The sequence below is a fragment of the Corythoichthys intestinalis genome, chromosome 4, assembly GCF_030265065.1.
Source record: "Corythoichthys intestinalis isolate RoL2023-P3 chromosome 4, ASM3026506v1, whole genome shotgun sequence".
Lineage (NCBI taxonomy): Eukaryota > Metazoa > Chordata > Actinopteri > Syngnathiformes > Syngnathidae > Corythoichthys > Corythoichthys intestinalis.
In genome coordinates, this window is record NC_080398.1 from 41,722,819 (window position 1) to 41,737,267 (window position 14,449).

Here is a 14,449-nt window from a genome sequence, read left to right on the forward strand (position 1 = left end):
TCGAGTTGTCACATATTTTACAAGATTTTCGGTGATAATTTTCATCTAATACATTTTTTGGCTCGTCTTTTTTTCTTATTTACTATGGAGGACCAGGAGTGCAAAAATTCAATAAATAAATACACAATTAAATAAATAATTAAAAGTGTCATTAAAATACTTGTATTTCAATATTAATTATCTATTTCAATTTATATACATTTATTTCAATTTATATTCATTGAAATTGAAATAATTAAATAAAAATTGAAATAAATGAATAAAAATTTAAATAAATAAATATCGAAATAAATTTTGAAATAAATATGAATTCAAATAAATAAAAACAAATTGAAATAAATTTTTAAAAAATGGAAATAAATAAATAAATATCGAAATAAATAAATATTAATTGAAATAAATAAATAAAAATCTAAGTAAATATTAATTGAAATAAATAAATAAATAATAAAATACATGAATATAAATTGAAATAAATATTCAAATAAATATTGAAATGAATAAATAAATGTTACAATAGAAGCATTTCAATGACACTTTTAACTATTTACTTAATTGTGTATTTATTTATTGAATTTTTGCACTCCTGGTACTCCATAATTAACAAGATTTAACGTGTATTGAATTTCATCTGCTTTCCAGAAACCAGATGAACTAGCTACAAATAAACACTAGAGGTCACTAATGTCCTATTTTGAAAAATGCATCGTAAAACCATTCATTTTTCAGATTTTAAGTATACTGTATTGACAAAAATCAATTGTTATACAATCATAACGAACCACAGCTGGATTTTTATGCATTTTCCCCCAAAGAGTGCTAGCAAATTGGAATTACAAAATTACAAAAAATAATATTAATCCCTCATACTCACAAGGATATCCAACAGATGTATACAAAGAAAAATATCAATTCGTGAACACTAACCTGTTAATAAACCAAACTGCTTGTATATACAAATATGCTTTTTAAAAAAGTGCTCTAAAACATCATTACTAAGTTAGTGTTTTTTTAAAGCACTTGACGTCATGGTTAACGTGTTGTATGACGTTCCCCTCATCATAATGCTTGACTGGAAGGGACCACGACGTCCAAGATGTCATCGTCCCAGTATAAAAAGAAGAATAAAACAACTAATCTTTTTGTGGATTTGTTTGGACTTCAGCGTCTGACTTAAAAGAGTCGACTATAACGATACATGATGTGTTTGTACGTCGCTAGGATACATTTTGTGTCCGTTTTCAAAGTCTTAAAATGTATGAGTTGTTTCACAGTGGACGCTAGCTAGTTTAGCTATCGTTGATTAATTAAATAACGTCGAAAATCAATTGTTTGTCATTTTTATTTTTTTTAATCCCAAAAGTAATAAACACAAATATAAAATGAATGTGCATTTTTAAAATGTATGCATTTATTTTGGGCGTTATTTTGTCTTTTTATATCCGGAACATTTGAAATGTCGCCCGCTGTTTAGTTCCTACACGGAACATTTTAACAGATGGACAACATGGATGTGGATACACATATATTTCGATTTTCCTAGTTCGTTGACTAAAATTTTAGCACTGTGTCATATCTCCGTCTTATATTAGACTAGAAATTGAAATATGTACTTTACATTATATACTTAACGATCAACTAAAAGCTATTTTAACGCGAAATGGCTGATTTGAACAGTAAAACGTCGTCTCCTGGTGATAACGTCACACCCTGCGACGGAGACAACGTGGAAGATGAAGTCAACAAACAAGACTTTTTAAGCCTTGCGGAAGATAAAAATGGAGGAGAGCAAAGTTTGGTGTCTGCTTTTAAGCAAATTAAGCTGGAGAAAGAAGCGCAGAAGAATTGGGACTTGTTCTACAAAAGGAATACTACCAATTTTTTCAAGGATAGACACTGGACTAGCAGGGAGTTCGAGGAGCTCAAGACGTGTAGACAGGTTTGTTTTTGTTTACTTTTTTTGAAACTGCAAGAGTTTAAAGTTTGAACGCAGCGTTGACGATGTAATATTGTGTTTTTTTTTTTTCAATGAATTAAAGCAACACTTGGTAACTTTTCAACCTTTATAACATATTTTCATAAAATTTGTGATAATATGCGACTGAAAACTAATTGAATGACACCGCTTTTATAGCTTGAGTGGATCTGCACCGCTTTCACCAGCACTAGTTAACTTTTTGGAGGGTGTCGGGAAACCTGCCACAGAAAAAAACCTACAAATGTGCTGACTGCTTTACGGCATACGTCAACTTCCCCTCTCCCTATTCATTGTAAAGACCGACCGACGTACATGCGAACGCTTTTGCACGAATTCTGCAAAGTTGGCAGAGCAACAAGAGACAAAAAGTTTTGTCTGAAGAGGGGGGAAAAAAAGCAGGCTACTAGGATACACATAAATAGTCATCATACATCTGTCTTCTTTAAGGCAAAACACTGCAGCTTCTGTCAGCCGGCGACACTAAAATCAACCAAAACTGAGAAGCTACCAAGTGTGTCTTTAAAATGTTTATTATAAAGATGAATTAAACACAATTACAGTATTTCGTTTCCTTTAAAGTGTATTTTTTAAAATCTTTTTAAAATTGATTTTTGATTTTTATTGAATTTTATTTTGTCAAATTTTTGTATTTTTATTAGGGCTGTCAAAATGTATTTTATAATTAATAATTAATTAATTAATTAATTTTTTAATTAATCACGTTAAAATATTTTATGCAATTAACTAGAGGTGGGAATCTTTGGGCACCTAACGATTCGGTTAGGATTACGATTCAGAGGTTACGATTCAATTATAAATCGATTATCGATGACCCCCCTCCCCGCTATTAGCTGCTTTTAATGTTTTGTACATTAGTTACAAAAACTGTTAAAAAAAAACAAAAACAAAAATGCCTCGCAGGCTTAAATAAAATAAACGACTATTTCAGTATCAAGTTAACAGTTAAATACAAACAATAAATAATATACTCAAATCCGCATTCTGTATCAGCAGCTTTAAACTACATTCAATTAATTTAATGTTGTGAATCAACCGTTAAAGTTGTTAAATTTGCTCCCGTTATTCCATAATTTCTATTTTGTCTACTTTCGACATGTAAAAGTTTAAAACTATTTTAAAGATAGATTCAAGTCAATATTTTACCGATTTAGGAGTATTTTAGATAAAAAGTTAATTAGGTTCGCTTGGAAGGTTTGCTACAACAGCCTTGCAGGGAAGTCTGCTTTAAGATGGCGGCCGTTTACTAACGCCCGCGTCTAGGTTTCCGTACATGTGCTGCTAACGCCACCGAGTCTATTTTGCATCTAGTCCAATATAAATATGATATCCACCGTACCATTATGTGGACGTACTTTGTAGCAGCTGTCGGCAGCATTCAGGTATGTTATTGTTTCTTTATCTCGTGGCATGAGTTGAGCTAGAGCCGTGAGTTGAGCATTGGCATTACCCGAGGGGCCGGGTAGTGATAAGCATGATATTTAGCTACTCTCGCTCCGTTCCTCATTGTGTCCCGAAGACCACGCGGCGCGCTGAGTGTGTTTTACTTCCGCTTTACCTGGTATAATTCAATAATCGGAATTTGGATGTTTGTGAATCGTTCTCGAATCTTCCACGGCCGAATCGCGAATAATCTAAGAATCGGAAATTTCGCACACCTCTACAATTAACGCACATGCCCCGCGCAAACAGACTAAAATGACAGTACAGTGTAATGTCCGCTTGTTACTTGTTTTTTGGTGTTTGGCTCCCTCTGCTGGCGTTTGGGTTCAACTGATTTTATGGGTTAGTACCATGAGTGAGCATGGTGTAATTATTGACATCAACAATGGCGAGCTACTAGTTTATTTTTTGATTGAAAATTTTACAAATTTTAATAAAACGAAAACATTAAGAGGGGTTTTGATATAAAATTTCTATAACTTGTACTAACATTTATCTTTTAAGAACTACAAGTCTTTCTATCCATGGATCGCTTTAATAGAATGTTAATAATGTTAAAGCCATCTTGTTGATTTATCGTTATAATAAACAAATACAGTACTTATGTACCGTGTGTTGAATGTATATATCCGTCTTATGTCTTTTCCATTCCAACAATAATTTACAGAAAAATATGGCATATTTTATGGATGGTTTGAATTGCGATTAATTACGGTTAATTAATTTTTAAGCTGTAATTAACTCGATTAAAATTTTTAATCGTTTGACAGCCCTAATTTTTATCAGCTCATTTAAAAAAATAATTTTATTGTATTTGTTTTTTTTTTTTACTAAAAAACAAAACAATTTCACATTCAAAATAATCAAACACAATTTCATTTTTTAAACTTGTAGAAATGCCAATGGTGTAATCTCATTTGTTGTTATTTTATTTTCTATTTTCAAATGTTTGTTTTATTTAATTTATAAAAATAATTGTGTTGCATTCATTTTTTGCTTAATGCGGGAAGTTAATTACATTGTAGATTGAAAATATTACATTTTATTTTTTTAATTACTATATTTGTAGAAACTTCAATGACGTAATCTCATTTTTGGGTGATTTCATATTTTCAATTTAACTTGTGAAGAATAATCTTATTGTCATTTTTTAAAATACAAATCATACTATATTAATTCAATAGAATTACGTTTTTTTTTTTCTCAATGTATTTTCAACTGTTGAAAAATAATGATTTTATTTAAAAAAAAAAAAAAAAAGGATGTTACAATGTTTTTGTATTTTTTTTAGTGTGAGTCGCAGAGGTTGGTACTGCTTGAGGCTGGATGCGGCGTCGGGAATTGCATCTTCCCCCTCCTGGAGGACGAGCGCGACATCTTTGTCTACGCCTGCGACTTCTCACCCAGAGCTGTCGACTTTGTCAAAGTGAGATTTTACAGAGAAAAACTCGTCAAATAATTATACAGTGCTTTGCAAAAGTATTCGGCCCCCTTGAATCTTACAACCTTTCGCCACATTTCAGGCTTCAAACATAAAGATATGAAATTTAATTTTTTTGTCAAGAATCAACAACAAGTGGGACACAATCGTGAAGTGGAAAAGAATCAACAACAAGTGGGACACAATCGTGAAGTGGAACAACATTTATTGGATAATTTAAACTTTTTTAACAAATAAAAAACTAAAAAGTGGGGCGTGCAATATTATTCGGCCCCTTTACTTTCAGTGCAGCAAACTCACTCCAGAAGTTCAGTGAGGATCTCTGAATGATCCAATGTTGTCCTAAATGACCGATGATGATAAATAGAATCCACCTGTGTGTAATCAAGTCTCCGTATTAATGCACCTGCTCTGTGATAGTCTCAGGGTTCTGTTTAAAGTGCAGAGAGCATTAGGAAAACCAAGGAACACACCAGGCAGGTCCGAGATACTGTTGTGGAGAAGTTTAAAGCCGGATTTGGATACAAAAAGATTTCCCAAGATTTAAACATCTCAAGGAGCACTGTGCAAGCCATTATATTGAAATGGAAGGAGCATCAGACCACTGCAAATCTACCAAGACCCGGCCGTCCTTCCAAACTTTCTTCTCAAACAAGGAGAAAACTGATCAGAGATGCAGCCAAGAGGCCCATGATCACTCTGGGTGAACTGCAGAGATCTACAGCTGAGGTGGGAGAGTCTGTCCATAGGACAACAATCATTCGTACAATGCACAAATCTGGCCTTTATGGAAGAGTGGCAAGAAGAAAGCCATTTCTCAAAGATATCCATAAAAAGTCCCGTTTAAAGTTTGCCACAAGCCACCTGGGAGACACACCAAACATGTGGAAGAAGGTGCTCTGGTCAGATGAAACCAAAATGGAACTTTTTGGCCACAATGCAAAACGATATGTTTGGCGTAAAAGCAACACAGCTCATCACCCTGAACACACCATCCCCTCTGTCAAACATGGTGGTGGCAGCATCATGGTTTGGGCCAGCTTTTCTTCAGCAGGGACAGGGAAGATGGTTAAAATTGAAGGGAAGATGGATGCAGCCAAATACAGGAACATTCTGGAAGAAAACCTGTTGGTATCTGCACAAGACCTGAGACTGGGACGGAGATTTATCTTCCAACAGGACAATGATCCAAAACATAAAGCCAAATCTACAATGGAATGGTTCAAAAATAAACGTATCCAGGTGTTAGAATGGCCAAGTCAAAGTCCAGACCTGAATCCAATGGAGAATCTGTGGAAAGAGCTGAAGACTGCTGTTCACAAACACTCTCCATCCAACCTCACTGAGCTCGAGCTGTTTTGCAAGGAAGAATGGGCAAGAATGTCAGTCTCTCATACCCCAAGCGACTTGCAGCTGTAATTGGAGCAAAAGGTGGCGCTACAAAGTATTAACGCAAGGGGGCCGAATACTATTGCACGCCCCACTTTTCAGTTTTTTATTTGTTAAAAAAGTTTAAATTATTCAATAAATGTTGTTCCACTTCACGATTGTGTCCCACTTGTTGTTGATTCTTGACAAAAAAATTAAATTTCATATCTTTGTTTGAAGCCTGAAATGTGGCGAAAGGTTGCAAGATTCAAGGGGGCCGAATACTTTTGCAAGGCACTGTGTAAGCGAAAGACTTTACTTTTAAAGCTGAATTGTTTTTCGCCAACAGAAAAATCCCCTTTGTTCTCCCGAGCGCTGCGCCGTCTTCCAGTGCGACCTGACCCGCGACGACTTGCGAGACAACATTCCCGAGGGTAGCGTTGACGTCGCCACACTAATTTTCGTGCTGTCCGCCATCCATCCCGACAAGATGGCGCTGGCCGTGCGTAATATCCACAGGGTGAATTCATCATGCACGACTGAATTCTCGATGTTGTCCGAGCAGAGCGTCATTTCTTGGCCGTTCTCCTCAAAGGCGCTGAAAACTGGCGGCGCTGTTCTCTTCCGAGACTACGGCGTTCATGATCATGCGATGCGGAGGTTCAAAGCTAGCAGCAAATTGGCAGAAAATTTCTACGTAAGACAGGACGGGACCAGATCCTACTTCTTTTCCAAAGGTGGGAACTTGAATTTCCTGAATATGTGAATGCTTTCACAAGAACTAGTACTATAAATATTAGACATAAATCCCTTAAATTATTGGCTGCCATTGACGGCGCTAGATGTTCAATCCGAATGGGTCTCTTTATATACAGTATCTATATACAGTGGGGCAAATAAGTATTTACTCAACCACTAATTGTGCAAGTTCTCCCACTTGAAAATATTAGAGAGGCCTGTAATTGTCAACAAGGGTAAACCTCAACCATGAGAGACAGTGTGTGGGAAAAAAACCCCAGAAAATCTCATGGTTTGATTTTTAAAGAATTTATTTGCAAATCATAGTGTAAAATAAGTATTTGGCAATACCAAAAGTTCATCTCAATACTTGGTTATGTACCCTTTGTTGGCAATAACGGAGGCCAAACGTTTTCTGTAACTCTTCACAAGCTTTTCACACACTGTTGCTGGTATTTTGGCCCATGCCTCCGTGCAGATCTGCTCTAGAGCAGTGATGTTTTGGGGCTGTCGTTGGGCAACGCGGACTTTCAACTCCCTCCACATATTTTCTATGGGGTTGAGATCTGAAGACTGGCTAGGCCACTACAGGGCCTTGAAATGCTTCTTACGAAACCACTCCTTTGTTGCCCTGGCTGTGTCTCTGGGATCACTGTCATGTTGAAAGACCCAGCAACGCCTTATTTTCAATGCCCTTGCTGATGGAAGGAGATTTTCACCCAAAATCTCTCGATACATGGCCCCATTTATTCTTTCCTTTACACAGATCAGTCGTCCTGGTCCCTTTGCAGAAAAACAGCCCCAAAGCATGATGTTTCCACCACCATGCTTCACAGTGGGTATGATGTTCTTCGGATCCAATTCAGTATTCTTTCTCCTCCAAACACGAGAACCTGTGTTTCTACCAAAAAGTTCTATTTTGGTTTCATCTGACCATAACACATTCTCCCAGTCTTCTTCTGGATCATCCAAATGCTCTCTAGCGAACCGCAGACAAGCCTGGACGTGTACTGGCTTCAGCAGGGGGACACGTCTGGCAGTGCAGGATTTGAGTCCCTGGCGGCGCATTGTGTTACTAATAGTAGCTTTTGTTACTGTGGTCCTAGCTCTCTGTAGGTCATTCACTAGGTCCCCCGTGTGGTTCTGGGATTTTTGCTCACCGTTCTTGTTATCATTTTGACGCCACGGGGTGAGATCTTGCATGGAGCCCCAGATCGAGGGAGATTATCAGTGGTCTTGTATGTCTTCCATTTTCTAATAATTGCTCCCACAATTGACTTCTTTACACCAAGCGTTTTACCTATTGCAGATTCAGTCTTCCCAGCCAGGTGCAGGTCTACAATTTTGTCTCTGGTGTCCTTCGACAGCTCTTTGGTCTTGGCCATAGTGGAGTTTGGAGTATGACTGACTGAGGTTGTGGATAAGTGTCTTTTATACCGATAATGAGTTTTAAGAGGTGCCATTTATACAGGTAACGAGTGGCGCCTCGTTAGACCTTGTTAGAAGAGGTTAGACCTCTTTGACAGCCAGAAATCTTGCTTGTTTGTAGGTGACCAAATACTTCTTTTCCACTCTAATTTGGAATTAAATTCTTTAAAAATCAAACAATGTGATTTTCTGTTTTTTTTCCCCACATTCTGTCTCTCATGGTTGAGGTTTACCCATGTTGACAATTACAGGCCTAGCTAATCTTTTCAAGTAGGAGAACTTGCACAATTGGTGGTTGACTAAATACTTATTTGCCCCACTGTAATGGGGGGGTCCTGATTTTTTTCACATGATTGTATGTTTGTAATGTATATTAGAAAATAATCTCAATTTGCTTCTTTTGACCAAAATTCTAACATGAGGTTCTCTACAGTTAGCTCATTGGCTGTCATTAACGACTTTGGACATTCGTTCATCCGCTGCCCACCCTCCCAAATCAAATGGATTTGACATTTCCTAGTTATAAACTAATTCAAAGAATTTTATTTTTGGTTTTTAAAAGCCACATGATTGGACGTCTATCATCGTCAACACAAAGGCGCATCGTTTACTAGTATGCACCCCACATCTGTGTGTTTCCAGACTTTCTGGCGGCGCTATTCTCTGAGGCGGGCTTCCGCTGCGTCGCCAACGAATACGTACGGCGGGAGACTGTCAACAAAAAAGAAGGACTTTGCGTTCCCAGAGTTTTCTTGCAAAGCAAGTTTATCAAACTACAATCATAAAGTCACCGTTTTGCTTGATATTTACTGTGATATAAATAAAGTTGTTGTTTTTTTTTTTAGAAGGGATGACATTACATAATGACATATTGAGATCTAAAAGTACAGTTCCAAAAAAAAACCTTGTTTTTGTTGAATGACAAGTGCCCTACAGTCATCCTGAGGAAGCCGACAGGAAGTGAAAGCTTTGCAAAAGGTCATGTGACCAGTCCTGCCTGAGGCTTTTACTTTGCGGTTACATAACTTCCACAATTTCGCTGACTGTCGTGACAACGTCACCTTTAAAACGACTGAAGTCACGACACAAATGTGCAGTGAATTATGAACACAAAAATCACAGGTAGTAGGGTTGCAACTATCGATTATTTACATAATCGATTAATCAGCCGATTACCTAAACGATTAATCGGATACATATTACCAATTACCCTGAGGTTGTTTTAAGCATGTTGAAAGTAACAATGAAAACAAAATGGGTGACTTTTTTTCCTTCAAAAATAATATTTTTATTACATCTTCCTGACTTGACTGTAGTTTACATTATCTTATTTGTTTGGCAACTAATTTATTTATCTATCAATACCAGTGCAATATATCAGAGAAAGCAATTACAAATGCTTTGGTAGTAATATTTTCATTTACTTTGCTTGGAATGAAAAAAAACAAAAGAGAATGAAAAAAAAATCATTATTTTACACAAAACTCCAAAAATGGGCTGGACAAAAGTACTGGTACCCTCAGCCTAATACTTTGTAGCACAACCTTTAGACAATATACAGTGGGGCAAATAAGTATTTAGTCAACCACTAATTGTGCAAGTTATCCCACTTGAAAATATTAGAGAGGCCTGTAATTGTCAACATGGGTAAACTTGAACCATGAGAGACAGACTGTGGAGAAAAGAAAAAAAAACAGAAAATCACATTGTGTGATTTTCAAAGAATTTATTTGCAAATCATGGTGGAAAATAAGTATTTGGTCAATACCAAAAGTTCATCTCAATACTTTGTTATGTACCCTTTTTGTTGGCAATAACGGAGGCCAACCGTTTTCTGTAACTCTTCACAAGGTTTTCTCACACTGTTTCTGGCATTTTGGCCCATTCCTCCATGCAGATCTCCTCTAGAGCAGTGATGTTTTGGGGCTGTTGTTAAGCAACACAGACTTTCAACTCCCTTCACAGATTTTCCATGGGGTTGAGATCTGGAGACTGGCTAGGCCACTCCAGGACCTTGAAATGCTTCTTACGAAGCCACTCCTCTGTTGCCCTGGCTGTGTGTTTGGGATCATTGTCATGCTGAAAGACCCAGCCACGTCTGATCTTCAATGCCCTTGCTGATGGAAGGAGATTTTCACTCAAAATCTCTCGATATATGGCCCTATTCATTCTTTCCTTTACACAGATCAGTCGTCCTGGTCCCATTGCAGAAAAACAGCCCCAAAGCATGATGGTCCCCCCCCCCCCCCCCCCCCCCCATGCTTCACAGTGGGTATGGTGTTCTTCGGATGCACTTCAGTATTCTTTCTACGCCAAACAAGAGAACCTGTGTTTCTATCAAAAAAATCTATTTTGGTTTCATCTGACCCTAACACATTCTCCCAGTCCTCTTCTGGATCATCCAAATGCTCTCTAGCGAACCACAGACGGGCCTGGACGTGTACTTTCTTCAGCAGGGGGACACGTCTGGCAATGCAGGATTTGAGTCCCCGGCGGCGCATTGTGTTACTGATCGTAGCCTTTATTACTGTGGTCCCAGCTCTCTGTAGGTCATTCACTAGTTCCCCCCGTGTGGTTCTGGGATTTTTGCTCACCGTTCTTGTTATCATTTTGACGCCACGGGGTGAGATCTCGCATGGAGCTCCAGATCGAGGGAGATTATCAGTGGTCTTGTATTATATGTAGTGGTCTTCCTTTTTCTAATTATTGCTCCCACAGTCGATTTCTTTACACCAAGCGTTTTACCTATTGCAGATTCAGTTTTCCCAGCCTGGTGCAGGTCTACAATTTTGTCTGTGGTGTCCTTGGACAGCTCTTTGGTCTTGGCCATAGTGGAGTTTGGAGTGTGACTGACTATTGGTGTGCAAAATTTCCGATTCTTAGATTATTCGCGATTCGGCCGTGGAAGATTCGAGAACGATTCACAAACATCCAAATTCTGATTATTGAAATATGCCAAGTAAAGCGGAAGTACACAACACTCAGCGCGCCGCGCGGTCTTCAGGACGGAACGGAGCGAGAGTAGCTAAACATCATGCTTCCCATTACCCGGCCCCTCGGGTAATGCCAATGCTCAACTCACGGCTCTAGCTCAACTCATGCAACGAGATAAAAAAACACAACAACATACCTGACTGCTGCCGAAAATCTGCTCCAAAGTACATCCATATGTTACGGTGGATATCATTTATATAGGACTAGATGCAATTTAGATTTGGTAGTGTTAGCAGCACATCTACAAAAAGCTAGATGCGGGCGTTATAAACGGCCTCCATCTTAGAGCAGTACACTTCGCTGCAAGGCTGTTGTAGCGAACCTTCCAAGCAAACCTAATTAACTTTTTATCTAAAATACTCCTAAATCGGTAAAATATTGACTTGAATCTATCTTTAAAATAGTTTTAAAACTTTCACATGTCGAAAGTAGACAAAAGAGAAATTCTGGAATAACGGGAGCAATTTTAACAAATTTAATGGTTGATTCACAACATTAAATTAATTGAATGTAGTTTAAAGCTGCTGATACAGAATGGGGACTGGAGTTTTTTATTCAATGTTATTTTTGTATATTTGTTTACTGCTATATGTTAACTTGATACTGAAATAGTAGTGTGGTTTAGCGTGAGAGTAGTTTTGAACAATTTTGGAACTAATGTACAAAACATTAAAAAAAAAAAAAAAAAAAAAAAAGGAGGGGGGGTGCATCAATAATCGTTTTATAATTGAATCGTAATCATAATCGAATCGTTAGGTGCCCAAAGATTCCCAGCTCTATGACTGACTGAGGTTGTGGACAGGTGTGTTTTATACCGATAATGAGTTAAAAACAGGTGCCATTAATACCGGTTACGAGTGGAGCCTCGTTAGAAGAAGTTAGACCTCTTTGACAGCCAGAAATCTTTCTTGAAAGAAAGGAATATTAACTTACGTTTGATCATGGAAGGACATGGAAGGAAAAGTTCTCCTCAGATACATCCTGCCATGTAAGCTGCACACAACAACTGCACGCCGCTCTCACCATTAACAACTTCGCCTTGTCGTTAAACATTAAGAAGCCCGCTTCACAAAGATACCATGTTGGAAATTGTAGCAAGGTTTTCAATGCTCTCGTAGCGATGTCAGGATATTCCAGAATGACTTTGATCCAGAACCTCGGTAGAGTTGTTGTCTCAAATGTACGTTTATTAAGGTCGCCGTCATTTGCGATCTCTACAAGTTGATCTTCCTGTTGCACAGACATGCTCGGTTTATTCACAAACGGGTCACGAATCCACTCCTTCGCAGTTCGTGGGTCTTCGAGGTTGTAGGCTCGTCAGGTGCCCTTTTCGCCGTAAAAATATTTCCAAAGACGTCTGTTTTCCAGTCATCTTCGCTTGTGTGGGGGCTAATTATTTCCGGGAACAAATGTGCTGCGCCCGCGGCCTAGCAATACGTTATTATCGAGGACAAGCGCACATATATATATTACATAAACAAGATGTACTGCTAGCAGTCCAATCAATGGATTTCTATGACGACATTCTAATCTATCCTGTAGTATTATATCTAGAGTAGACAGGGATATCGTTGTGTTAAGCAGGGGCACAGGGTTAATTCAGCCAGAATGCGGTCGTTATTAAATTATTATTTCTATGTGGCCCGGTAGCAAATGCGCCACGGACCGGTACCGGTCAGCGGCCCGGTAGATGGGGACCCCTGCTCTAGAGGACATCTGCATGGAGGAATGGGCCAAAATACCAGCAACAGTGTGTGAAGAGTAACAGAAAACGTTTGGGCTCCTTTATTGCCAACAAAGGTTACATAACAAAGTATTGAGATGAACTTTTGGTATTGACCAAGCACGGTACTTATTTTCCACCATGATTTATAAAATAAATCTTTAAAAATCAAACTGATTTTTTTTTCCCCCCACATTCTGTCTCTCATGGTTGAGGTTTACTAAGCCTGTCGCAATATGCAATAATTCCATTTATCGCACGATAAATAAAAATGAAGGCGGTAATTTTTCTGCTGCGATTTATCGCCTCGCGTGCACGTGTGTGCGGCAGACGTGCTGTTAAAAGTTCGGATTCCTTGTTACCAACTGCGCAAAATGCATCTTCGTTCCATGTCCGGCAAAAAATAGCGCAGGAGCCAATAGTTCCCATTATTGTTCAACGTATACCTACCGCGTCAGTGCTCCGGATTGACTGCGGACCATCCCCGGCGTGCCGGTGTTGTTGACGTGTGGGCGCTTCCGTCAGGGGTGACATTTCACGGGGGGCGGCAATTTTTCGGCACAACACCGGATATTTACAACGAAGTCCGCCAAAACATTGTTACCGACTTGGCTGCTACGAACAACCTCGCTTTGACAACGGACAGCTGAATTGACATGATGAACATTGAGTGGCAAATTAAGAGCACTGTGCTTCAAACTCGTCCCGATTGTCATATGCTGGTGTTGTGCAGTTATGAGCAGGCCTGACTTCTGTGGCGTTTGCTAACTTTTTTAATGCGCGCACACACTAGATATAACGAAATAGCAAACTAGATGTGCTACGTCCCATTCCATTGGCTACGTGAGCCCAGAGTGATTATGGGACACGTAGTCCATATACCACATCGATGAATTATAAACCGCCATGACTGAACGAATGGAAGTTAAGAAGGCCAAATCAATCCATACCAGTGACTATAGATAATGCTGCAAATATTGTTAATTCAGTATGTGACACAGATGAATTCGTACCACAAATAGGATGTCTTGCTCATGTAGTAAACCTAGCTGCTAAGAGAGCTGTAGCAATCATCAGTGTGCCCCGCCTCACTTTACAAACAGTAAAGATTGTTCTCAGCACTTTTATACTAAATTTCTTCAGATCAGTAAAAAGTAAGCACATAAATATTATGCACTAAAATGCATGTTTATATGATGGCAATTTAATTTTTGCTCGTTAGCAAAAAAAAAAAAAAAAAAAATTTTTTTTTTTCCAGAGCATTAAATGTATTGAATCGGATCGAAAATCGTGTCCCCCCTATCGAAAATCGTACCGA

The 14,449-nt window shown here is 38.3% G+C and overlaps 1 protein-coding gene across 1 annotated transcript; it reads left to right on the top strand.

Annotated features, from left to right (window-relative positions):
* Window positions 1–1,482: 1,482 nt before the first annotated feature.
* LOC130915085 (tRNA N(3)-methylcytidine methyltransferase METTL6-like) lies at window positions 1,483–9,763 on the top strand. Its single transcript, XM_057834809.1, has 5 exons — window positions 1,483–1,939; window positions 4,731–4,865; window positions 6,598–6,768; window positions 6,844–6,985; window positions 9,057–9,763. The coding sequence occupies exons 1-5, from the start codon at window positions 1,661–1,663 to the stop codon at window positions 9,197–9,199; spliced, it is 870 nt and encodes a 289-aa protein (XP_057690792.1). The 5' UTR covers window positions 1,483–1,660; the 3' UTR covers window positions 9,200–9,763.
* Window positions 9,764–14,449: the final 4,686 nt, after the last annotated feature.